Consider the following 21,001-nt stretch of genomic DNA (forward strand, 5'->3'; position numbering starts at 1 on the left):
CAATCGATCGGATCGATCGACGTCGTCGTCGGATCAAATAAGAAAGAAAAAAGTTTGGAATTGAAGCCAAGGCGCCTTAGTTCAGGAGCGAATGTCGTTCGATCACATTGACAGGAGCCAGCCACTGGCTGCGTGTGCTGGATGTTGATTGAATGGGACACAATCCAGGGTCCCCCCGTCTTATGGAAGGGCGGAGTAAAGAGGAGAAGATTCCCATCCATTTTCTTAGGGGACACACAAGTGAAATAGATTCGTGAAATTCTCGTCCTCCTACTCCTTCACCAAAAATGAGCTCCTATTACGTGTCCGTGATGAGGTACATTATGAGCAGGGTACAATCGATCCTGCGCCCAGGACCCCCCTATTGACAAACAACAGGAAATAATGAAGGCGGATATTTATTTTATTTTTTTTATTCGTGCAATTATTGACTAGGAGCCATTGAAAAAGATTTCTCCTTTTTAAAAAAAAGGGCGCGATATTTGAAATAGGCGAATTCCCCCCCCCCCACATAGAATAAAGTCACGTTCTCGCTCTCGATCTCGCCAGAAAGATCTAGAGAGAGAGAGAAATACTTGTGCATATAATAAAGCTCCTTATTCTTTTTTCTTGAAATACGTAATAGACGTCACGGATTGACGTCAAGTGCGTGTCGCAATGGTCAATACAACAAGAAGCTAAAAAAAAAAACGAATGTGCATGCAACCATGATTTTTGTTTTTTATTTCCTTTTAGGCCAGCTCACAAAAATTGCCCCCCAGCGCTAGAATAAAAAGAAATAAAGAGAAATAAATATTTGATATGTATACATATACATTCAACTCTGCTCTCCTTCCATGTAGTATCCCGAAGCAGAAAAAAAAACGCCTCCCAACCGGCTCCTTACTTGTCGTTGCCATAGCAGCTGGTGGGTTGGTATTGATTCACCCGCGGGAGTGAAGCTTGGAAAACTTGTGCAGAGTATATAAAGCACGTGCCTGAATGGATAGGAGCCGCTGCTTTTTTTTCTTTTTGCTCCTTTTTTTTGTTGGTTCGTGTGTGTCTGACGCGCGGTTGATGGGCTGCGATGGATGGGGCAGCATAAGGAGCCAAAGCGCCCCTATGGTCTAGCTCCTTTATAATACAACAAGGAGCCGAGGAGGGAAGGATGGAGAGACGTTTGTTTTTTTTCTCTGTGTGTGTCGGGAATTGTTGCGCCGTATAGCCAAAGGAAAAAGAAGCCGTTAGGAGACGTCTGGCTCCCCCCCAAAAAAGGAGACTGTATACACACACTGGGGGCATATAGAGCGACGCCATAGAGAAAGTCTCCTAACGGCGTGACAGTTAGTCGATACACGTTTTCAATGCGACCGATGGTGGTGGTGGTGGGTGGGTGTCTGCTGTTGCACGCCACCCACTTGGCCACCACTCGAATGGCCGAGGGTATGTGTGTACACACACACAACTGGCAAATAAACTAAGAAAGGCTTTCGAGTGTGGTTGGACAACCAAACAACAAGATGGGCCCTTTCCATTTCACCGGTGCCAAACAATTCCATGTTTTTGTTATTTTCCCGCCATTGTCTTTTTTGAATCATTTTCACGCGTTTTGTCTCTTTGCAGATTGACACACACAGAAAGTAGCCAACGTTTGGAAGAAAAAGGAAACGCTCAAATCGGTAACGAATCGAGAGAAGAAATTGGCCGAAAGGCGGCCCGTTCAAACCTCCCCCCCAGAACTTCAAAGGAAACGAATAACAAAAAAGGAGTGACAATCACACACACGCAAGCTATTCTACCACACACACACATATTATCGTCTATTGTGCTGTCCCGCGTCTATCTCTCTTGCGTAACAATGCGCAAAAAAAAAAAAAAAAACGAAACGTGACAACTTTTTTGTGTTTCTTCTCCCATTTTCGCCGAAGCAATACCAATAAAATGTTATGTACGTGTGTGTGTGTGTCATATGGAATTCTCCAATGTCTGTTATTATTATGTATAATAGTGGAAAGTGTTGGATATGATTCTAATTAACGGGGATTTTCATTCCAGAAAATGTGACGCATCAAAAACAAATTTCGACGTTCGTCGTCTAATAGTTCATTGTATTCTCTCTCCCGTTTCTTATATATTTAAATCATTGTGTGTCCACCAAAAATGTTTTAAAAATTGACAAAAAAAAAAGATTTGTAGAAATATTTCTCAACCCGCTCAGAGCTTCGATATTATGACGTCACACACACAAATGATTTTTCTTTCTTCTGCCGGGAGGAAAGTTTTATAATATCATGTTGGATAATATCGACAGTTTGGTATTTCGTGTATCATACAAGTTCTCTCTACTCCCCCCCCCCCCCCCAACAACAACAACAACTGTAATAGTGATGTGTGAGGTTTATCTATCTCTTGTCTTAAAAAAGAAGAAGCTCTCTAGTTGATTGGATGTGACTTTTATATATATTTCTCTTTCTTCTTCTCCATCTTTGTTTGATATATTTCCTAGGAATTTTCCTTCCTCCACACACACATGAAAAATATATATAAATATATTATTATAGATTGTCTGTTTTTAAATAAAAGAAAAACGTGTGTGTGTGTGTGGTTGGAGAGAGAAAATTCGTGTCAATTATTTATACCGGAGCTCGCACAGAGCTGTTATGTATACCAATCCCCCCCCTGCCCTCCTTATTCTTCTCTCTCTCTCTTTGTAATTCTATTTCAATTTCAAAATTGTTTCTTCGTTTCTCCTTAATGAATTTTAAAAAATGCAGTTCGGATTTTTGTAATTATTATTTTTTAAAAAAGGATAAAATAGCTCGGCGGATTTGTTTCTTCTCAGTGTGTACACGTCCGACGGAATACCGTGCAGCGCTCAATCATTTTAGATTTCCTCCTTTCTGATTTTATTAATTGATTTAAAAAAAAAGAAAAAACGAAAAAAAAAAGTTAAATTGTTTTTTTTTTTTTAAACCTTTCCCTTTTTATTACCCAGGAGAATTTGTTTGTCAAAAAACCTTTCTTCCTCTCCTTTTCTTCAGCTCATATCCGCTATATATACACTCCTCATATGACTGGCTATTTTAACATTAACATGAGTCATGGTGTGTGTGTGTATAATACGATCATTAATTGACGAATGACATTTTTTTTCAAGTCGCCCACCTTAATTAATCTCTACGTTTACCCAAAAGTATGTTTTGTCACGCCCTTCATTGCTGTTGTTATAGCGGAGTCTTAAAAAAAAGCTGTCGGAAACGAACTTTAATCTCTTCTTCTATTTCTTTCGAAACAAAAACATCACACAAGACACACACACACACACATCAAAAAATGTTCTCGAAAAGGATAATAAAACAGAAAAAGTCGATTACAAAATTTGCGCCCTACTACCCTCTGATTTTGAAACCATTTCAGAAATATACAATTCATTATTTACTTGGCTAATTCAAATCGTTTAGTTTTTTTGTCTTCCAAACGTGAAATGAAAAAGAATTTGAGTATAATAGTTGAAACAAATTTTATACGAGCGAAATATTTTTCGTTTAACATTTAAAGAATGGGTGGGGGTAAGATAAAACACAGTAGAAGGGGGGAAAAAGGCTTCGTAGATTTGATGTCGATTAAAAGTCGAAAAATCAAACGCCAAAAGTGTGAAACATTACACATCTGTAGTTTTTCGTGAATATTGCTACAAGTCAAAAATTGGAGAGTATCAACCGCATATTAATCAAGACAGAGAGGAACTGTTTCGTTATGCGAGGAAGTAGTAGGTCAATATCGGGAATGGGAAATCAACGCGATCGATTCGGAAGGGTGGAAAATTTTGACAACTGAAAAAAGAAAATCCATTTTTGTTTTCTTTCGTATTTTTTTGGCGACTAGATTGTCTCTGACGCGAGCATCGCCAGCGTGAAACAGGTTCTTTTTCTTTTCGTAGCGGGAATCGAGGGGGAGAGATATCAACCCGTTTTACACTTCTTCGTCTGGCAAATTGGGAAATGATTTATGGTTAAAAAAGATTAATAATAACTCGGGTTTAGGCGGTAGCCATTCAAACTCACCGTGGTACCACCATTTGGTTTTCTTTGGGTTCTTGCTGCACGTTTTCACGTACATACTGTCATCCGGTGGTCTCTTCTAACGGGTCAATAGTCGTGAATGAGTGATGGGTGAGAAAGATACTTTTTCACACAATTGAAACTGACCTTTTCTTTACAAGAGCTGAGCATTGAGATAATGGAAACACAGACCGAAAAAATGGACAGAGCCGGTGACCAGTCATCGGTCAATATACTGAGGCAGATGTGGCCTGAATAACCGAAAAGGTTGGAGAAAAGAGCCGCGGTTAAATTATTGACCATCTTTTAAGGGTTTCACGCTAGACAGACCGTTGCTGTAGACGTGCGGATGGACAGGGATCTCCGATCCGACGAAAACAACCTAAAGAGAGTGGTCTCAAATGAGTAAAACATACGTGTTGGTTTTGGTCAATTCGTTGACTGAAAGGTGTTACCTCGGGCGAATCGAAAGGGTACTTTGGTCCGAAACGAAACTGTAACTGAAACTGCTCCCCTTCGTAAATCGTTCCTTGAGCTCCATTAATACTCAACACCAACCTGGAAGTGAGATTTGAAAAAAATAAAGTGAAAAAAGTGTGATGCACTTGTCCAACAAAATGTCAAGTCAATCTTACAAGTCCAGGCTCTGGCCCACAGATTCTCCATCGATCACAACACCAGGAGGAGGTTCCTTGATCAAGGAGACAAGCTCCTTTTGCAGCCTTTTCTGTAATATTAAAAAAAAATTGAGTTTTATTTAGATACTGATCTATTCGGCAACAATCAGGGTTAACCTCTTGTCTCTGAAGAACACACGATTGAGTCAGGGATTTGTCACTCATATTCGCAGTGGGCACCAATAATGTGAGACACAACCACCAGCAAGTAATGCGAAAACTATACTCACCGATCCAAGAACTAACTTGCCACTTATGTAGCTTTCTCCTTTTATAGAAAGGAAATGTCACCAGTTTGACAGTACGCTGCAGGGTTTCACTTCACGTGAACCGTGCAAAGCCACACCAGACATGTGCCAAACTGACATGTGCCAATAAGTCAGAACTCTCTTCTAGGGTTTCATTTTCTCAGGTGACTCAATTGGGAAGAATAAGGAAGCAGTTGGTTGAATCTGTGCCATAACCGATTAGCAAGCTTCAAGAACACACACCATCTCCAGAGCAGTATAGCTATTTTTACCGCTAAAAAGACTTCCGAAACCTCAAACCGAGTCAAGAATATTACTTAAAAGAAAAGTTTTACTAGCAAAATGTCAAGGACAAGTCCAAATAATGATGAGATTGAAGGACAAGCTGACATGGCAACCGAAGGTTCCTCGAGTTTCATTTTCTACCAACTACGACTAGATAATTGCAGGCGGCTCTTTAACGTTTCGCCATTCTGAATACGTTCACACTTATTAAACTGAAGCATTTTTTTATTTAATATTTACCTGAGCAGGAGAACATGTGAAACGCGAGTGATGTGATGACATGTTTTGTTTTCTTCCTCCAAAAACGTCTGGGTATTTCGCAGACGCAGTTGTGCGGAACGCTGTGAATTGCGGAAAGCAGATGCGGAAGTTGCGAGTTCAACGACCGTGGAAACTGCCTGTAATAAACATTTATCGTCGTTTATTTCTTTTTACGTCGCAAATAAGATTGCCCTTCATCTCTGATTCAGCGAGTTTCTTTCTTTTCCAGTTCACACGCAGACAAAAAACAAACGTCAATAAGTTGGGGGATTCCAACGTTCACTGAACTTTTGTGGTTCGTGAGCGGAAACAATAACTACGCAAACGGGCCAAGTTGCGTCTTCCTTAACCTCCTTTGTCGTGCAATGTCACTGCTAACTGTCTAATTTGTGTCCCGCGTCAGCTAATTGGGACTGGGTACTGTACATCTCCTATATAACCTTAAGGCAGAAAGTTATCGATTGATGACATATGGTATTATAACAAAACTGAGACGTTGATGTTTTTTTAAAAAGGTGGGAGCCCTTATCTTTTACAAGTGACAACAAAAGCGTAACGGTAGTATTGTTTTCAGTTGGAGATATTTATGGCAGTTGCGAATCCTTTAAGGACTAACAAGATATAGTGACAACAGCAGTGTCATATTGACGTAACACATTATGCAATAGGTGTGAGTGACGCAAGTCGAGCGAATCGACGTTGTTTGATCGATTCTTCATTGTCTCGGCGACAGTAGTGGGAAACAACGAAGTATCAACATTTTTTTTTATTTATTTCGCAAATTAATTAAATAATTTTCTCCAGGCGAGGCTCGAACTCGCGACCTCGGCATTACTTTCAATCTTTATTTTGATGTTAGTTTTGCATATATTACTGTCTATAAGTACCATGCGCTAACCAACTGCGCCACTGGAGATGTTTTGAGAGGACCCAAAACTTAATTCAATTAATATTTTTCTGCAAACATTTGCCATTTTTGTTTAGTCAGATTGCATAATGCATTCTGATACACTGCGGATGTCTTATAACACGGTTTCTATTATGGCGCAAATAAAAAGTTTCCAACACAATTAAAAATGTACATTCTCTTGATTATCTCCGAGCACGACAGATGACATGGCTCAATCGTGTAGGGCATGAGCTTTCAGTTAAATAGCTCATATGTGCCGAGATCGAATCCGATAGAATTGCAAATGATGAAAAATTACTTCCAACTCACGACGGTCTTCTGAAAATACCGTGACGATAAGAGTATTCAATTTCTGAGGCAATTAAGGTTCAATTCAACATAAAAATAATTATTTAATTCGACTGTACATTCATTTAAAAAATCTCAGGATCGATATTACGCTAAGAATTAATTTGAAGTTATAGTCATTTTGAAAAAGGTTTGATTAGTCAAACTACAAACACTATTATCGATATCTAGCGATGGAGTTAGGTATAACAAACACTGCTCCAATCAATAAACCGCAATACACACATTTTGGATAACGAATATCAACATTTTTTAAAATTATTTCGCAAATTAACTAAATGAATTTCTCCAGGCGAGGCTTGAACTCGCGACCTCGGCATTACTTTTTATCTTTAATTTATTGTTAGTTTTGCATTTATTACTGTCGTATAAGTACCATGCGCTAACCAACTGCGCCACTGGAGATATTTTGCGGGTACCCAAATCTTAATTCAATTAATATTTTTCTGCAAACACTTGTTTATTTTTGTTTAGCCAGATTGCATAATGCATTCCGATACACTGCGGATGTCTTACACGGTTCTATTATGTCACAAATGAAAAATTCTCCAACACAATTAATAAAAATGTACATTTTTTTGTTTAACCCCGAGCACGACAGATGACATGGCTCAGTCGTCTAGGGCATGATCATGTAGAAAAATAGCTGAAATGTGCCGAGATCGAATCCGATAGCATTGCAAATGATGAAACACTACTCCCAACTCACGACGGTCTTCTGAAAATACCGTGACGATAAGAGTATTCAATTTCTGAGGCAATTATGATTCAACATCAATATAATGATTTAATTCGACTGTGCATTCTTTTAAAAAATCCCAGGATCGATATTACGCTAAGAATTAATTTGAAGTTATTTAGTTATAGTCATTTTGAAAAAATTTTGATTAGTCAAACTACAAACACTACTATCAATATCTAGCGATGGAGTTAAGTATAACAAACAGTGCTCCAATCAATAAACACATTTTGGATAACGAAAACTGAACGCGTGTGGAAAACAATTAATAGTAGGTGGTAAGGTTATCAGTGAATCACATCAGTGAGTCAAATGTTGACAATTGAAAAATTGAAATCATCACAATCTCATCCCTTTAGATTGAAGATGGATAATCGACACACCTATATAAACCTATTGGACTCAAACTGAAATTTACTCGTTAGTCTAACCTATACGACATAACGTTCTCATTTCATTCCCACTATGAAATATCTATTGATGGTTATTAGTTTCCTTTTATTATGGGTAGTAGAAGGACGGTCTCAGCACCTGACGAATCCCTTTTCATCGCTGACGGACGAGGATCGAAGCTGGAACATGTGGAGGAGAACCATCGACGAACAACTAGAAGAATCTGGGTCCGCTTTTGATTTAACTTCGCTACTTCACAACGTTTTCGTCGCGCTGAAATCTTCTTCATTTCCAACGGCTGTGGCTAGCAACATTTCCCAACAGTGTCTACAAGACAGTCAGTTGTATGTCCACAGTCTTTACACCAACCGGAGCCTATGGGCCTTGCAAAGTAAGTAACAAACAATTGTAATTTTCTTATTTTGAAAAATCTGCGACTGTAATTTGATGTTGGGTTTTAATAGTGAAGGAATCATCAGGACAATTGCCACCGGGATTGTTTGGTTCGTTTAATTTCCAAGCGGACGGACTGTTTGACGAATGCCAGGCCGTTAAGGCGCCCGATTTCGACGGGCAGTATTGTAAGGTCTTTTTCAAAACTGCGCCCGTCAACCAGTCAGAAATCGTCCCTCAAAAATCGACAGGTGAGGAACAAAGTGAGCGGAGCAACTTTATAACCATTTTCCAGCTGTTGGGCAGATTTCTGGGTACCGATCGAGTCGATCCGAAATTATCCGCGGCGGATGCTTATTCCCACCTCTTGCCCAGCGTCAGCTTCTGTTTACCATCATCCTGCAGTGCAGAAGATCTCGGCCAAGCCGTCGCTGAACTCATTGGCAGTTACGTCATAGCTAATAAATCTATCGTGACCATCACTGACGAGCAATACTGCTTTAAAGAAAGCAACAGTCCACCTGCTTTGGATGGAGCCACCATCACAGTCATGTAACAGTTGCCAATAATGAGATAATTAAAGATCTAATTCATTTCCTATACGGGTTATATGCAGAGTGGTTTTGAGTCTTATCGGTTTTCTGGTTGTGTCGGCAACAATTCACGAAGCCTGGCGAATGTACCGCGGAACGGATTTTGACGCCAAGAAGGATGGTACGGCCATTATTGCTCTGCATTGTTTCTCGATATTAAACAACGGACGTAAAATCCTGTCGATGAAAGTTCCGGTCTCATCCAGCGACAATTTCGGATGCATTCACGGCCTCCGCTTCTTTTCCACCTGCTGGGTCGTTGTGGGTCACACCTGGAACTTTATGATATCGAAAATCCTGAATCCGAAAGCCGCTTACAAGGTCGAACTTTGACAGATTGAATTTCTTGAATTCAATTATCTTATAGTTTTTCTATTTTGATCATAAGCAGGACGCACTGGGTTTTGGTATGCAGACCATTGGCAACGCCACCGTTTCGGTTGACACTTTCTTCTTGATGAGCGGCTTACTGGTGTCGTTCCTTTTGCTCCGCGAGCTGGACCGCAACAAAGGCAAATTCAACGTCGGCCTCTTCTACCTGCATCGATACCTGCGACTCACGCCAGTCTACGCCGTCATCCTCGGCTTTGTTGCCACTTTGATGGTCTACCTGGGCACCGGCCCCAATTGGTACAGCGTGACTTTCTACGCAGACGCTTGCCGCACCGCCTGGTGGAGGCAGTTCCTCTACAGTTAGTTCACAATCCAAAATTTTATTTGAATTGAAGGCGAATAATATTTTATTAATGCCCATATGATTTTATTTTGACAGTTAACAATGCGAAAACACAGGTAAAAATAAATTCAATTGACACTTGAATAGGAATTGTTATCAAACTAAATAATTCTTATAATATGAATTTGACCAGTGCATGGGACAATCTTGGTACTTGGCTATTGATATGCAACTGTTTATCCTATCGCCGCTCTTTATTTATCCGCTTTGGCGCTGGAAGAAATTCGGATTGGCTTGGCTGGCCTTCGTTACGCTTTTGTGTCACGCTGCCATCTTCGCCGTCTATGCCATTTACGACCTTCCTCCCACAGTTATCATCACACGAAGGTACTATCTCTAGAATTATTTAATGATAGTTATTTTCTACCGTAATTCCATCTGAATTATTTTGATCCAGCAATAAAGATAATGCAGTGTCGGAATATTACGTCCATTATTACCTGAAGACATGGGCCAGAGCGCCACCTTACCTTCTCGGAATTGGGGTAGGGTGGTATTTACATATCACCAAACAATCGGGAAATCGATTGACAAAGGTATAAAAGATTATTTCCATATCCCATAATGAAGGATTGCACTTATACAACATTTTTGAATGGGAAAAATTAAAGTCTTTAGTGGCCATTGGATGGACATTATCCGCAATTGTTGGACTTGCCATCGTCTACGGTCTGTTCCCCTACGTCGATCAGTTCAAAGTTCCCGAAATCAGTTCGGCTGTCAAAATGACTTACGGGCCGCTGCACAGAACGGCCTGGGCTTGCGTCATAGCCTGGATTATCTTGGCCTGTTCTCGTGGTTACGGAGGTATATTTTTGGATAAACATTTCCAGCGGATTTCGGAGTGATTAATATTGTCTAATTGCGCATATTAGGTTTCGTGAATCGGATCCTGTCGTGGAAGGGATTCCTACCGCTTGGCCGACTGACTTATTGCGTCTACCTGATCCACTATGACTATCTGAACGTGTTCTACGCCGCCGTGCGCAAGCAGTTCTATTACACAATGTTCGAACAGTTCACCACTTGTTTCGGCGTTCTCGTCGTCACGTTCGCCCTGGCATTTGTGGCGTCAGTCACTGTTGAAGCTTCTTTCCTGAATTTGGAGAAATTCATCTTCGCTTTTAAGCTCAAAGGTGATTTCACTATTAAAAGGCCGACCCGCTTCTATACTGAAATATTCATATTAAATCCTATAGGCAAATCGAAAGATGAAATCGAGCCCAAAGTTGACGGGAAAACGTAGGAGGAGCCCACGGGAAATTGAAATTGATAAATCGACTTTTATAATAGAAGAATCAAATCAAATGTCAATCTTTTTTCTTCTTATGAGCCACTACAGATTTACGCCAAGTCTTTTGTTTTTTTGTTTTTTTGAAATATAAGACCGGCTGAGTATATTCAATACAAATCTGAAATTGTTATGGTGCTCATATGGTTTATTCAAATAAATTCTCCAGGCGAGGCTCGAACTCGCGACCTCGGCATTTCTTTTATGCTATTTAATCTTTAAGTGATTGTTAGCTTTTTGCATTATATTACTGTCGTATAAGTACCATGCGCTAACCAACTGCGCCACTGGAGATGACGCTAGGAAAATATTTAGATATACAGAACAAATCAAAAGTAAATGCAAAAATTGTTTTGACAGCGCGGAACAATGCGCAAAAAAAATGCGGAATCACGAGTTGCCGTTTATGATTTAATAATATGAATATGGAAAATAGATTCAATGTCCTTTTTCTTAGAAGATTTGTGTACAAGTAGTGTGACTGTATTTTCATTCTTAAGTCTGCGTGTTCAATTAAAATCAGTAATTTGTTTGACGTATTTAAAATGAGATTCTCCAGGCGAGGCTCGAACTCGCGACCTCGGCATTACTTCTTATCTTATCTTTAATTCAATGTTAGTTTTGCATATTTTACTGTCGTATAAGTACCATGCGCTAACCAACTGCGCCACTGGAGATGTATCAAAGATTAAAATAAGATGAATGAATTCTCACTATATAAGGAAGAAACTGCCAACCATCTGAAATTTTCCCCACATATTAAAATTGTGTTGACCAGCCCAATCTCTCGATACTGACTGATTAAATCAATGCAATATCTGTGTTTTCATGAGATTATTCTTGCCATGTATGGAAGAAAATGCCAATCGCCTGCAACATCGGACTATGGATTATTCAATACGTTATACAGATAGCTGGATCGAGCCGTGCAGTATTGAACAGCGTGTGACAGATAGCCTAATAATACTAACGTCTGATAAGAGATGACCAATCTAGTGTCCAAATAAATAATAGATTTGGACAGACGTTGTAACTCCGGCATGGTACACGGTGTTTAAACAACACCAGTCTTTTTTCGTTACCATGGGTTCCATCCTGCGAACCGTTAGCTTTTTCCTGTTTTCGGTAGGATATTGCCAATCTCAACAGTTTCTAAATCCGAATTTCATCATTTCAGCCGAGAGTGAGCGAACCTTTGAGCAGTGGGGGAACGCCATCAACGAGCAACTAGAGCAGCAGCAATCTGGAGACAGTTATGATTTCATGTCGCTACTTCGACAGGTTTTTACAGCTCTGAAATCTTCATCGTTCCCCACTGCTGTAGCCAACAACATCAGTCAACAATGTCTAGAAGACAGTCAGTTCTACGTCAACAGCCTCTACACCAATCAAAGTCGGTGGGCCATTCAAAGTAAGTTATTTTTTAAATAGAAAATAATTATCATTAAAATTGGACCTTAATATTATGTCATTTATTTTTTAGTGCTGGAATCAACGGCGAAACTACCTACGGGGTTGTTTGGATACAACAACATTCACGCGGATGGGTTGTTCGACGAATGTCTGGCCGCTCGGGCGCCTGGATTCGATGGTCAGTACTGCAGTGTTTTCTTTCAACCAGTTGCAGTCAATCAATCGGAAATCCTTCCACCGGAATCTTTGTTTGACAACGCAATTGAGGAACGGAACAACTTGATAACAATTTTCCAGTTACTGGGTCGAATTTCGGGATCGGATCGGGTCCAACCCAAAGTGTCGGTGGCGGATGTCAACACTTATCTTTTCCCGAGTACAACCTTCTGTCTGCCGTCATCTTGCAGTGCGGAAGATCTCGGCCAAGCGGTGGCCGAGCTTATCGGCAGTTACGTCATCGCTAATAACTCTTTGGTGACAGTAACCGACGAACTTTATTGTTTTAAAGAAAACAATGATCCCGATCCACCTGCCTTCGACGGAGTCGTCATTACCGTCTTGTATAATTTATTTAGTCCGTATTTAACTATTCAACAACTTCTATTAATTTGTATGACATCATTTGAACAGGACAGTGTTCGGTATTGTTAGTCTTTTGATTGTATTGGCCACCACTCACGAAGGCTGGCGAACGTACTGCGGGACCGAATTCGATGCCGAGAAGGATGGAAAGGCCATTACTGCTCTCCACTGTTTCTCGATAGTAAACAACGGCCGTAAAATCCTGTCGATGAAAGTGCCTGCCTCTTCCAGCGACAATTTCGGATGCATTCACGGCCTCCGCTTCTTTTCCACTTGCTGGGTCGTCGTGGGCCACACGTTCATTCTTGCATCCAGCAGAACTATCAATCGAATAGCGGTTGTAGAGGTCAGATTCTTGGATATCTAATAGTCTGATTATTTGATTTCATTTGATTATTGCCTACGATTTATTTTGCAGGATTTTAAAACGGTGGGCATGCAAACTATTGGCAACGCCTCCGTTTCAGTTGACACGTTCTTTTTAATTAGCGGTTTGCTCGCATCGTTCCTCTTGCTCCGGGAATTGGACCGTAACAAAGGAAAATTCAACGTCGGCCTATACTACTTGCATCGATATTTGAGACTGACTATCGTGTACGCTTTCGTTCTTGGATTTATTGCATCTTTAAATGTTTACGTCGGTACCGGTCCCAACTGGTACGACGTGAATAAATATTCAAACGCTTGTCGTCTCGCATGGTGGAGGCAATTTCTCTACAGTAAGTTCCATGTTATTGATAATTATTTCACCTGATTTTTTTAATTGATTTGATTTGGACAGTTAACAACTTATTTCCTACGGATCCTAATTACGGTGTAAGATATTTAATTTCATGATATAACTGCCCTCAATGATTTTAAATCGTTATTCATGTCATCAGTGTATGGTGCAAACGTGGTATCTGGCTGTCGACATGCAACTCTTTGTCGTCGCTCCTCTGCTCATTTATCCAATTTGGCGATGGAAGAAATGGGGACTTGCCTGGCTGGCCTTTATTGCGCTACTTTGTCAAGCGTCCATCTTCTACGTTTATGCCAAATACGACCTGAGCCCTACAGCTTGGGCCACCAGAACGTAACTGCTGATCAAATGACTTTCATAATTATAATCAACACCTTTTTGTTTTAAAATAATTTAGCGATGATTGGGCCACGATTACTGATTACAATGATCACTACTATTTCAAACCGTGGACTAGAGCACCGCCGTATTTGGTGGGAATCTTGGCCGGCTGGTACTTGAGCATCACCAAACACTCTCCAACTCGACTGTCGAAAGTATATCCATTTATATACCTAACATTTTCAGAGTTTACGACCAGCATGTTTATGTGTTCATTTTATTCAAGTCTTTAGTGGCCATTGGATGGACATTATCCATAGCTGTTGGTTTGGCCATCGTCTACGGTTTGGCTCCCTATGTCGATGAGTCGACAGTGCCCGAGATTAGTCCAGCGCTCAAAATGACTTATGGGCCCTTGCATCGGACCGCTTGGGCTTGCGTCATAGCCTGGATTATTTTCGCTTGTTCTCGAGGATATGGAGGTAAATATGTTTTTTTTTTAAATATCTAATCAACAATCATTATCAAACTCCTTTTTTGACCAAACTGTTGACTTTGCAGGTTTCGTTAACAGGCTGTTGTCATGGAGGGGATTCATCCCACTTGGGCGGCTGACTTATTGCGTTTACTTAGTCCACTTGGATTACCTGATAATTTTCTACGCCGCTGTGCGTAAGCAGTTTTATTACACTTTGTATGAACAGTTCACCACTTGCTTCGGTGCTCTGGTCTTCGTTTTTCTACTGGCTTTTGTGGTATCCCTCACATTGGAAGCATCTTTCCTCAACTTGGAGAAATTCATCTTCTCTTCGAAGCCCAAAAGCGATTCATTATCAAAGAAATCTTAGACATGTCCCTCTTATTTGAGAATTTATATACTAAATGTAATTGTGAAACTATGCTGCATGCCTTCAATAAAAATGGATGTAATAGATAAAGGAAATGATCGACATTTGGATGCTAGGGAATATTCGTCTCAGCACCTCCTCCAGCCGGTGCTTTGCGATGCTATTTGAATTTTGAATTTTCGGTAACTGTTTCAATTTTGTTCGCTAGATGGCAGGCGAGTTTGTCTATAATCGAGTTTCATTTTTCATAAATTGGCAGCACCGCTTTTCTACGGAAATTCGTCTGCACTGTCCAAACACTCAAACAGAAACAATGTGTCGATGCTCTCTGCTCTGTCAGCAAACAGCATTTAGCTCAGCTCAGTCAGTGGTGGTTGGTTGCAGAAACGCAGTGTAGGCAGAACAAGCTGCCAACTTAGCATAGTATTGCATAAACGTTTTAGTCATTCAATTATTGTGAGCATTTAGCAAATAATTCCGTTCCCTTTTGTTTCTCAGACAATCGTATCAAAGTTACGGTGCCCCTTCCCCCACACGTGGCTCAAACAAAGCGTTCAATCAAGTAAGGCTGTTCCAATATTCCCGGACTACATCAGTGGATGAAATAAAGCATGGATTGTTTCACCTGCTATGAATGCTCAATCTCTCCATGCTGAAAAAAGAGTGAGTGCTACTAGAACATTTTATTGTGTCTTTATCGGGCTTAAGTTATCACCACTTAGCTTAAACTCAAATCGCACAACCATAAGTCTAGCTGTTCAAGTACATTGTGATACCATGAAGCCATCTGTGAATATAAAGTCAACACAAACGCTCAGTGTCAGCAACCACTACGTTCATAAACTGCTAGGTGCTAGCCACAATGTTTTGCCTGTAAAAGCAAGAATGCGAATTTCCAGTCAACGAGAGAATCACCATGGGTCACAGTTTCATATCAGAGAATCCATACAACACAAGAAAAACAATATTAGACTAGAAGTAAGACTTTGGCAAATCCTAATTGTGTTGACATTTTTGGTGACAATAATATTTTAATTGTCAGTTTCTTCAACATGCCTGTAGATCTTGGCAATTCAATCTGATCATGTGGCCTGAAACTCCTGTACACATTTTCCCAAATGTCGTCTCTTGCTTCACGTACGTTCGTTTCGTCACATGCAGAATTACTTCAGAAAGTAGAAGTAATTATGTTGGTCAACTCTTTAACCCTAAAGTTACATACACATTTAGTTATTTGATGGCTTTGTTTCTGACAAACAGTAATTGAGTTTTTATTTTTCTATTAAGTATTAACAGACTGGGTAAGTCTGAGCTTCTTCATTGCAGTCCAATGTGCAAATGGATTTGTTGCAGCCAGCTGGTGAAAGGTGTTCTTCTTGCAGGCTTGCTACCTTAAGGTCTTTAGGTTTTTAGGTTGTAGCTTTCATCACATGCAGAAACACTACATAACATTTGAAGTAATTAAATTGATCAACTTTTTGCTTTGCTTTATGCTGCTGACTTCTCAGTTAAGACTGTTTAAAAGCTTGCCAACTGTTGATGTTTGTAAAAGTAATTCATAGAGAGATTGCTTACTTTGACTATGTATCTGTCAATTTGTTATGTCACACATGATTTTTTGTGTTGAAATTGTGTCCACCAGGTGCCGGAGCCGGAGTGTCTGTTCGTGAGTGACGAAATACCGCTATTTGCTTTCGAGACAGGACAGAAATGTGTTGCTGACAGTGTTTTTCGAGGTCTGAGCCTTCCTCCCTATTTTTCTCTTTTACATTTAGAAATGATAAGGTATTTCCACGCCATTAAACCAACCTGAAGCGAAAGCGAATCATTCTTAAGCAAGTAAGTGAATCGTGGGAGTTGACTTTTCGAAAAGTCCTTTTTAATCTACCTTAATTAATTTTTTTAAAGTAATATGTCGAAGATCTGGCCTTTCTTCACGTGATCGCTGCTGTGTCATGAAAATGCGTCTTTGAGACTATATTGCAAGACTAAAATGTGATGAAAACAGGAAATCTGAAATGGTAATAATTTACTTGTAAGATAAACCAAATAGGTTAGCATTTTGTTCTTGATGTTGAAGACAAGTGACTTCTTATTTCGTGATTCAAATTAAAATAGCTTTTGTGGAAACTTTTGTCAGTTTCTAAAGAGTTTTAACTTTTTATATTGAACTGATATTTCCTTCATTCTTAAAAACTTGAAATGAAATCTTCATTATGTGATGATCTCTGGTCATCTTCTTGATTTTGTTTTCTCTAGTTTAGTGTACAGTACATTTGAAGTAAATTTTTTTATACAAAAAATCGCAAAACAAATCACAGGAAATATTTGCAACTGATGGGTAACTTTAGATTACCCATGTAATCTCATTGGATAAATGAGAGGATATTCTCTGTAATATCTCCTATCTCCATACCCCTGCCGTGACTTGTGTGTGCTCCATCAGTTTTTTTCGTATTTTTTAAATTAGTCGGTTGAGTTGCGTAAATTGGCAAAGCCGCTTTAATTTCCACGAAAGTTCGTCTGCTCACCAATGCTCCCCAAATGCAAAAGTCAAAACGGTCAAAACGTCAGAATTCTAAGATTTCAACCCCAATTTTCACGAATTGAATTTTCTTATCATAAACTTCCGACGTGCTGGCTGTTTTACTCGGTAGAATTTGGTGTCTGTCTGAGACGAAGAAAATTTTGAGACTATGTGGCGTCTTCTATGTACGCTAGAACTAGAAGGTGATCGTACTCGATCCTTTTTGTTGTCAGGTTTGTTTTATGAATCATATATTTAAATTTAAATGTGTTTATTAATTTCCTTAAAACCAAGCTGTAACTGTCAGCGATTGAAGACCAAAGAGTAGATTCCTTTGTTTAATTTTGGTGTAATTTTACGTAAAATCTTAAGATGTGGTTTGATGTGATTGAATTTTCATCGTTTACCCCATTTTTCGTATTTGGGTAAGCTTGTTCACCCTTAGACTCTGTAAAATCTTTTACTTCTTAACAAATTTAAGTAACTGCTTAATTCTACTTTAAAATACTTCGTTCATATGGTTCGTAGGCCTAGTGAACAGAAAGTTACCGACGACGAAAGTCCAGCAATCATGCATTCTTCCGACTCGTAATAATGAGTAAATGTTTCGTTTTTTTTTAACGTGGAGTTTCGTTTCAATTCAACTATTTTTTCTCTATGTGCACTCGTACGTTACTTAAAATGTTCTAAATTAAATTTTGGTATATTTTCAACATGTTCCAACTGATGCAGTGTTCATTAATTATTTTTAAAATACCATTGTAGATTTCAACCTGCAGACGTTTGCATATCCTTCACGCTTGAAGGTCGAGGGAAACATTGTGTAAAATTGTCAATGCGGCGGTGTAGAGATTGGGTGAGAACTGGACGTGTTTCATCATTTTCAGCAGGTACAATAGCCGCAAGGCTCAGCCATTTGGTATTGATTTTGGTTTTTGTAGACCCAACCCCAGCAACGTCAACCTAAAGAAGGAAAGGCCAGTTTGCATTTCCTTCACTTTCGAAGGTCACGGAGATCATTACGTAAAACTGTCAATGCGGTGGTGTAGAGGTTGGGTGAGGACGACACGTGTAACATATCAAGCAGGTACAAAAGCCGCAAGGTATAAGATGTGGGTCAGGGTGAGAAAAATGTCGTATAAAAGGAGAGAGAAAAGTCGACAAGGATCAGTCGAACGAGTATCTCCGACACGGTAACAACTTCAGCGCACTATTGGTCACCAGCTGCATTCTTCATCGTATCATCATCAGTTCGCAATCCCAAGTAAATATTCTGTTACTTGTTATTTAGTATCAATTTCTATTGTTTTTTAGTCAGTAGAATATTAATGTTCCAATAATTTATTGTTTAGCAAACTGTGGCGTCGTGCTGCTGTTGGTTGTTGTCCTGAAATACTACTCCACCGAGGCTTCAAAGTATTACACTACAATTTATGCTGCCGCGAGATGCATCACTAAAGAGCTCGAGTTCTACATCGTGATCCCATTCGTATTAAGCCATAACCATTTGGTATTAATTTGATATTGTTTGTTGTACACCCACCCCCAGCAACGTCCAATTAGCATGTCCTTCACCCTTGAAGGTCGCGGAGATCATTATGCAAATCTGTCAATGCGGTGGTGTAAGGTTGGGTGAGAACAGAAAGTGTTTGCTATATTATCGAGGAGGTATAATAGTCGTAAGGCTTAAGAGAGGGGTCAGGGTGAGAAAAAGTCGTATTAGTGGCAAGAGAAAAGTCAATAGGGATCAGTCGAGTGAGTATCTCCATCACGGCAACAACTGCAGCCCACTATTTGTCACCAACTGCCTTCTTCATTGTACAACCAGTTCGCAATCACGGGTAAAAATTCATCTTTATTTCGAGTCGTGAATCAATTTTGTCTTGTTTTCAGTTTATATTAGTAGTTATGAGTTTATATTCGATAATGTTCAAATCGTTTATATTGTTTAGTTCACTCTGGCGCCGTGCTGCTGTTTGGTGTCTTATCGTTGAAGGTTGGGTCGACCACGGGTTTACTGATGTCTTCTGGTCATGGTGGAGACCAAGCAACAGCAGCGAAAGAATACTACACCACGCCGCCGCCTTACTACGCAACGAAGTCAACATACGCAACATCTACTTACAACACCGAGGCCCCCAAGTGCTACACCACCAAGGCTCAAGAGTTACGCTACAAATAACGCTGCCCCGAGTTACATCACCAAAGCGCCTGAGTACTACATCCCCGAGGCACTACAACTGAGGCGGCGAAGTACTACGTAGCCTATGCTTACAACACAGCAGCTGCTCCTTCATACTACGTTGAACTGAAATACTACACCAAGGCTGCAGTTAACTACACCACAACCTACGCTACACCTAGCTACTATGACGAAGCCCCCAACTACTACACCGAAGAGGCCACATGTTACACATCAACGTACAGTGCCCCAGTTTACTACACCGAGGAACCCAAGTATTACTCTGCTCCAAGCTACTACCAAACTGAGGCTCCTGTTTACCAAGGCCACCGAGTATTATACTACAACCAAACGGTAAATATTGTTTCTACATGTTTTGTTTCACTTTATTATTTTTTTCTCTTTGTTAATATGATATTTCATATTGAAAATTGATGTTCATATTTTGTACCGTCTAGTTAACTATGGCGTCGTGCTGCTGTTGGTTGTATTATCCTTGATGGCTGGGTTGACCACTGGTGTACCAATGTCTCCTGGGTATGGCGGATACCAAACCGCAACGCCGGTGTCTTACTATACAACAACATACGCAGCAACCGGATACTACACCCCCAAGGCCCTAGAGTATTAATTACACCATAACTTATGAAGTCCCGAACTTCTACACCGAAGCTTCGAAGTTTAACTCAGCCCCGGGTTAAACCACCAAGGCAGCGGAGTACTACACCACCAAGGCAGCGGAGTACTACACCACCAAGGCAGCGGAGTACTACACCACCAAGGCAGCGGAGTACTACACCACCAAGGCAGCGGAGTACTACACCACCAAGGCAGCGGAGTACTACACCACCAAGGCAGCGGAGTACTACACCACCAAGGCAGCGGAGTACTACACCACCAAGGCAGCGGAGTACTACACCACCAAGGCAGCTGCATATACGTACTACGTTGAACCGGAATGCTAAACCGAGGCTCCAGTTTTCTATACTACAGCCTGCGCTTCTCCTAGGTACTATACTACCAAGGCAACTGAGTATTACACCACTTCTTACGCTGCTACCACCTACTACACCGAAGCTCCGAAGTTGTACTCTGTGCTGAGTTACCACACCATTAAGGAAGTCGAACATTACACCACAAACGCTTCCGCAACTTACTACATGGTGATTCCGAAATTTCTATTTGATTTTATTTAGATATGTCGGTTTTCTTCATGGTCATTGGTCATTGGGAATTAATTGTTGATCTCGATTGAGAAAATAAAATTTCTAATGCCGGTAATTCGTTTGTATGACTTGGTAGTAACTTCAAGCCTGTCAACGTTGCGGCAGGTGTCTATTGGTGTTGGACTTCTTCAAGGCCAGTATCCTACGTTGTGATTTGTCTGTTATGTTTTGGAAGTGATTACTGCCTTAATCGCTCTGCATACGGATTTGTTTTAGTGGTTCGACGTGAAGTTTCAAGGGAAAGTT

The 21,001-nt window shown here is 40.2% G+C and overlaps 5 protein-coding genes and 4 non-coding genes across 19 annotated transcripts in view; 4 read left to right on the forward strand and 5 right to left on the reverse strand.

Annotated features, from left to right (window-relative positions):
* LOC124208095 overlaps positions 1–3,241 on the forward strand; it is a 20,786-nt gene extending 17,545 nt beyond the window's left edge. For both annotated transcript variants that reach the window (XM_046605810.1, XM_046605809.1), the window contains exon 9: positions 1,603–3,241. The gene's annotated coding sequence lies outside the window, so the exon portion shown is untranslated. The remainder of the gene's footprint in view (positions 1–1,602) is intronic.
* On the reverse strand, positions 3,239–5,614 carry LOC124208104 (ubiquitin-conjugating enzyme E2 W-like). 2 transcript variants are annotated; one of them, XM_046605825.1, is made up of 7 exons: positions 5,491–5,614; positions 4,676–4,767; positions 4,496–4,598; positions 4,371–4,422; positions 4,188–4,291; positions 4,044–4,119; positions 3,239–3,965 (listed from the first exon to the last, which is right to left on the reverse strand). In XM_046605825.1, the coding sequence occupies exons 1-7, from the start codon at positions 5,530–5,532 to the stop codon at positions 3,952–3,954; spliced, it is 483 nt and encodes a 160-aa protein (XP_046461781.1). In that variant the 5' UTR covers positions 5,533–5,614; the 3' UTR covers positions 3,239–3,951. The 2 variants fall into 2 exon arrangements, with proteins under 2 accessions (XP_046461781.1, XP_046461780.1); XM_046605824.1 differs by lacking the exon at positions 5,491–5,614 and adding an exon at positions 4,835–5,419.
* A 693-nt stretch (positions 5,615–6,307) lies between these two features.
* Positions 6,308–6,427, reverse strand: Trnai-uau. Its single transcript has 2 exons — positions 6,390–6,427; positions 6,308–6,343 (listed from the first exon to the last, which is right to left on the reverse strand). It is a non-coding gene; the product is annotated as a tRNA-Ile (tRNA).
* Positions 6,428–7,053: 626 nt separating this feature from the next.
* Positions 7,054–7,174, reverse strand: Trnai-uau. The gene is made up of 2 exons: positions 7,137–7,174; positions 7,054–7,089 (listed from the first exon to the last, which is right to left on the reverse strand). It is a non-coding gene; the product is annotated as a tRNA-Ile (tRNA).
* Positions 7,175–7,956: 782 nt separating this feature from the next.
* LOC124208112 (nose resistant to fluoxetine protein 6-like) lies at positions 7,957–11,009 on the forward strand. Its single transcript, XM_046605830.1, has 10 exons — positions 7,957–8,292; positions 8,366–8,846; positions 8,911–9,208; positions 9,279–9,579; positions 9,660–9,679; positions 9,757–9,950; positions 10,021–10,159; positions 10,235–10,430; positions 10,499–10,759; positions 10,823–11,009. The coding sequence occupies exons 1-10, from the start codon at positions 7,974–7,976 to the stop codon at positions 10,867–10,869; spliced, it is 2,256 nt and encodes a 751-aa protein (XP_046461786.1). The 5' UTR covers positions 7,957–7,973; the 3' UTR covers positions 10,870–11,009.
* Positions 11,010–11,075: 66 nt separating this feature from the next.
* On the reverse strand, positions 11,076–11,208 carry Trnai-uau. The gene is made up of 2 exons: positions 11,171–11,208; positions 11,076–11,111 (listed from the first exon to the last, which is right to left on the reverse strand). It is a non-coding gene; the product is annotated as a tRNA-Ile (tRNA).
* Positions 11,209–11,465: 257 nt separating this feature from the next.
* Trnai-uau lies at positions 11,466–11,591 on the reverse strand. Its single transcript has 2 exons — positions 11,554–11,591; positions 11,466–11,501 (listed from the first exon to the last, which is right to left on the reverse strand). It is a non-coding gene; the product is annotated as a tRNA-Ile (tRNA).
* A 309-nt stretch (positions 11,592–11,900) lies between these two features.
* LOC124208111 (nose resistant to fluoxetine protein 6-like) lies at positions 11,901–14,910 on the forward strand. The gene is made up of 9 exons (XM_046605829.1): positions 11,901–12,325; positions 12,398–12,887; positions 12,958–13,255; positions 13,328–13,628; positions 13,691–13,725; positions 13,791–13,984; positions 14,049–14,187; positions 14,259–14,454; positions 14,534–14,910. The coding sequence occupies exons 1-9, from the start codon at positions 11,998–12,000 to the stop codon at positions 14,818–14,820; spliced, it is 2,268 nt and encodes a 755-aa protein (XP_046461785.1). The 5' UTR covers positions 11,901–11,997; the 3' UTR covers positions 14,821–14,910.
* A 222-nt stretch (positions 14,911–15,132) lies between these two features.
* Positions 15,133–20,810, forward strand: LOC124208113. Of its 9 annotated transcripts, none has more exons than XR_006880284.1 (10): positions 15,133–15,798; positions 15,883–16,001; positions 16,117–16,277; positions 16,463–16,659; positions 16,729–16,841; positions 18,113–18,237; positions 18,289–18,611; positions 18,700–19,188; positions 19,300–19,883; positions 19,988–20,810. XR_006880284.1 is itself a non-coding variant. In XM_046605831.1 (5 exons), exons 1-4 carry the CDS (start codon positions 15,451–15,453, stop codon positions 16,631–16,633), a joined length of 663 nt encoding a protein of 220 aa, XP_046461787.1. In that variant the 5' UTR covers positions 15,139–15,450; the 3' UTR covers positions 16,634–16,659; positions 16,729–16,839. The 9 variants fall into 9 exon arrangements, 1 of the variants encoding a protein (XP_046461787.1); XR_006880290.1 differs by having other exon boundaries at positions 15,188–15,798; positions 15,863–16,001; positions 19,344–19,883; positions 19,988–20,272; XR_006880288.1 differs by having other exon boundaries at positions 15,189–15,798; positions 15,863–16,001; positions 18,700–19,211; positions 19,988–20,272.
* Positions 20,811–21,001: the final 191 nt, after the last annotated feature.

Source organism: Daphnia pulex, chromosome 11 (genome assembly GCF_021134715.1).
Source record: "Daphnia pulex isolate KAP4 chromosome 11, ASM2113471v1".
Classification (NCBI taxonomy): Eukaryota; Metazoa; Arthropoda; class Branchiopoda; order Diplostraca; family Daphniidae; genus Daphnia; species Daphnia pulex.

Bases quoted from the DNA above. Each gene is read 5' to 3' on its own strand.
- LOC124208111 (XM_046605829.1), top strand. From the start codon at position 11,998: ATGGGTTCCATCCTGCGAACCGTTAGCTTTTTCCTGTTTTCGGTAGGA. The intron at 13,629-13,690 runs GTAAGTTCCATG...TGATTTGGACAG, and splicing joins GTGGAGGCAATTTCTCTACA to TTAACAACTTATTTCCTACG. The intron at 14,455-14,533 runs GTAAATATGTTT...TTGACTTTGCAG, and splicing joins TTGTTCTCGAGGATATGGAG to GTTTCGTTAACAGGCTGTTG.
- LOC124208112 (XM_046605830.1), top strand. From the start codon at position 7,974: ATGAAATATCTATTGATGGTTATTAGTTTCCTTTTATTATGGGTAGTA. The intron at 9,209-9,278 runs GTCGAACTTTGA...GATCATAAGCAG, and splicing joins ATCCGAAAGCCGCTTACAAG to GACGCACTGGGTTTTGGTAT. The intron at 10,160-10,234 runs GTATAAAAGATT...GAAAAATTAAAG, and splicing joins CGGGAAATCGATTGACAAAG to TCTTTAGTGGCCATTGGATG.
- LOC124208104 (XM_046605824.1), bottom strand. From the start codon at position 4,882: ATGAGTGACAAATCCCTGACTCAATCGTGTGTTCTTCAGAGACAAGAG. The intron at 4,599-4,675 runs GTAAGATTGACT...TCTCACTTCCAG, and splicing joins GTGGGCCAGAGCCTGGACTT to GTTGGTGTTGAGTATTAATG. The intron at 4,292-4,370 runs GTCTGTCTAGCG...TCGGTTATTCAG, and splicing joins TCCGCACGTCTACAGCAACG to GCCACATCTGCCTCAGTATA.
- LOC124208113 (XM_046605831.1), top strand. From the start codon at position 15,451: ATGAATGCTCAATCTCTCCATGCTGAAAAAAGAGTGAGTGCTACTAGA. The intron at 15,799-15,862 runs GTAAGACTTTGG...TTTAATTGTCAG, and splicing joins AAAACAATATTAGACTAGAA to TTTCTTCAACATGCCTGTAG.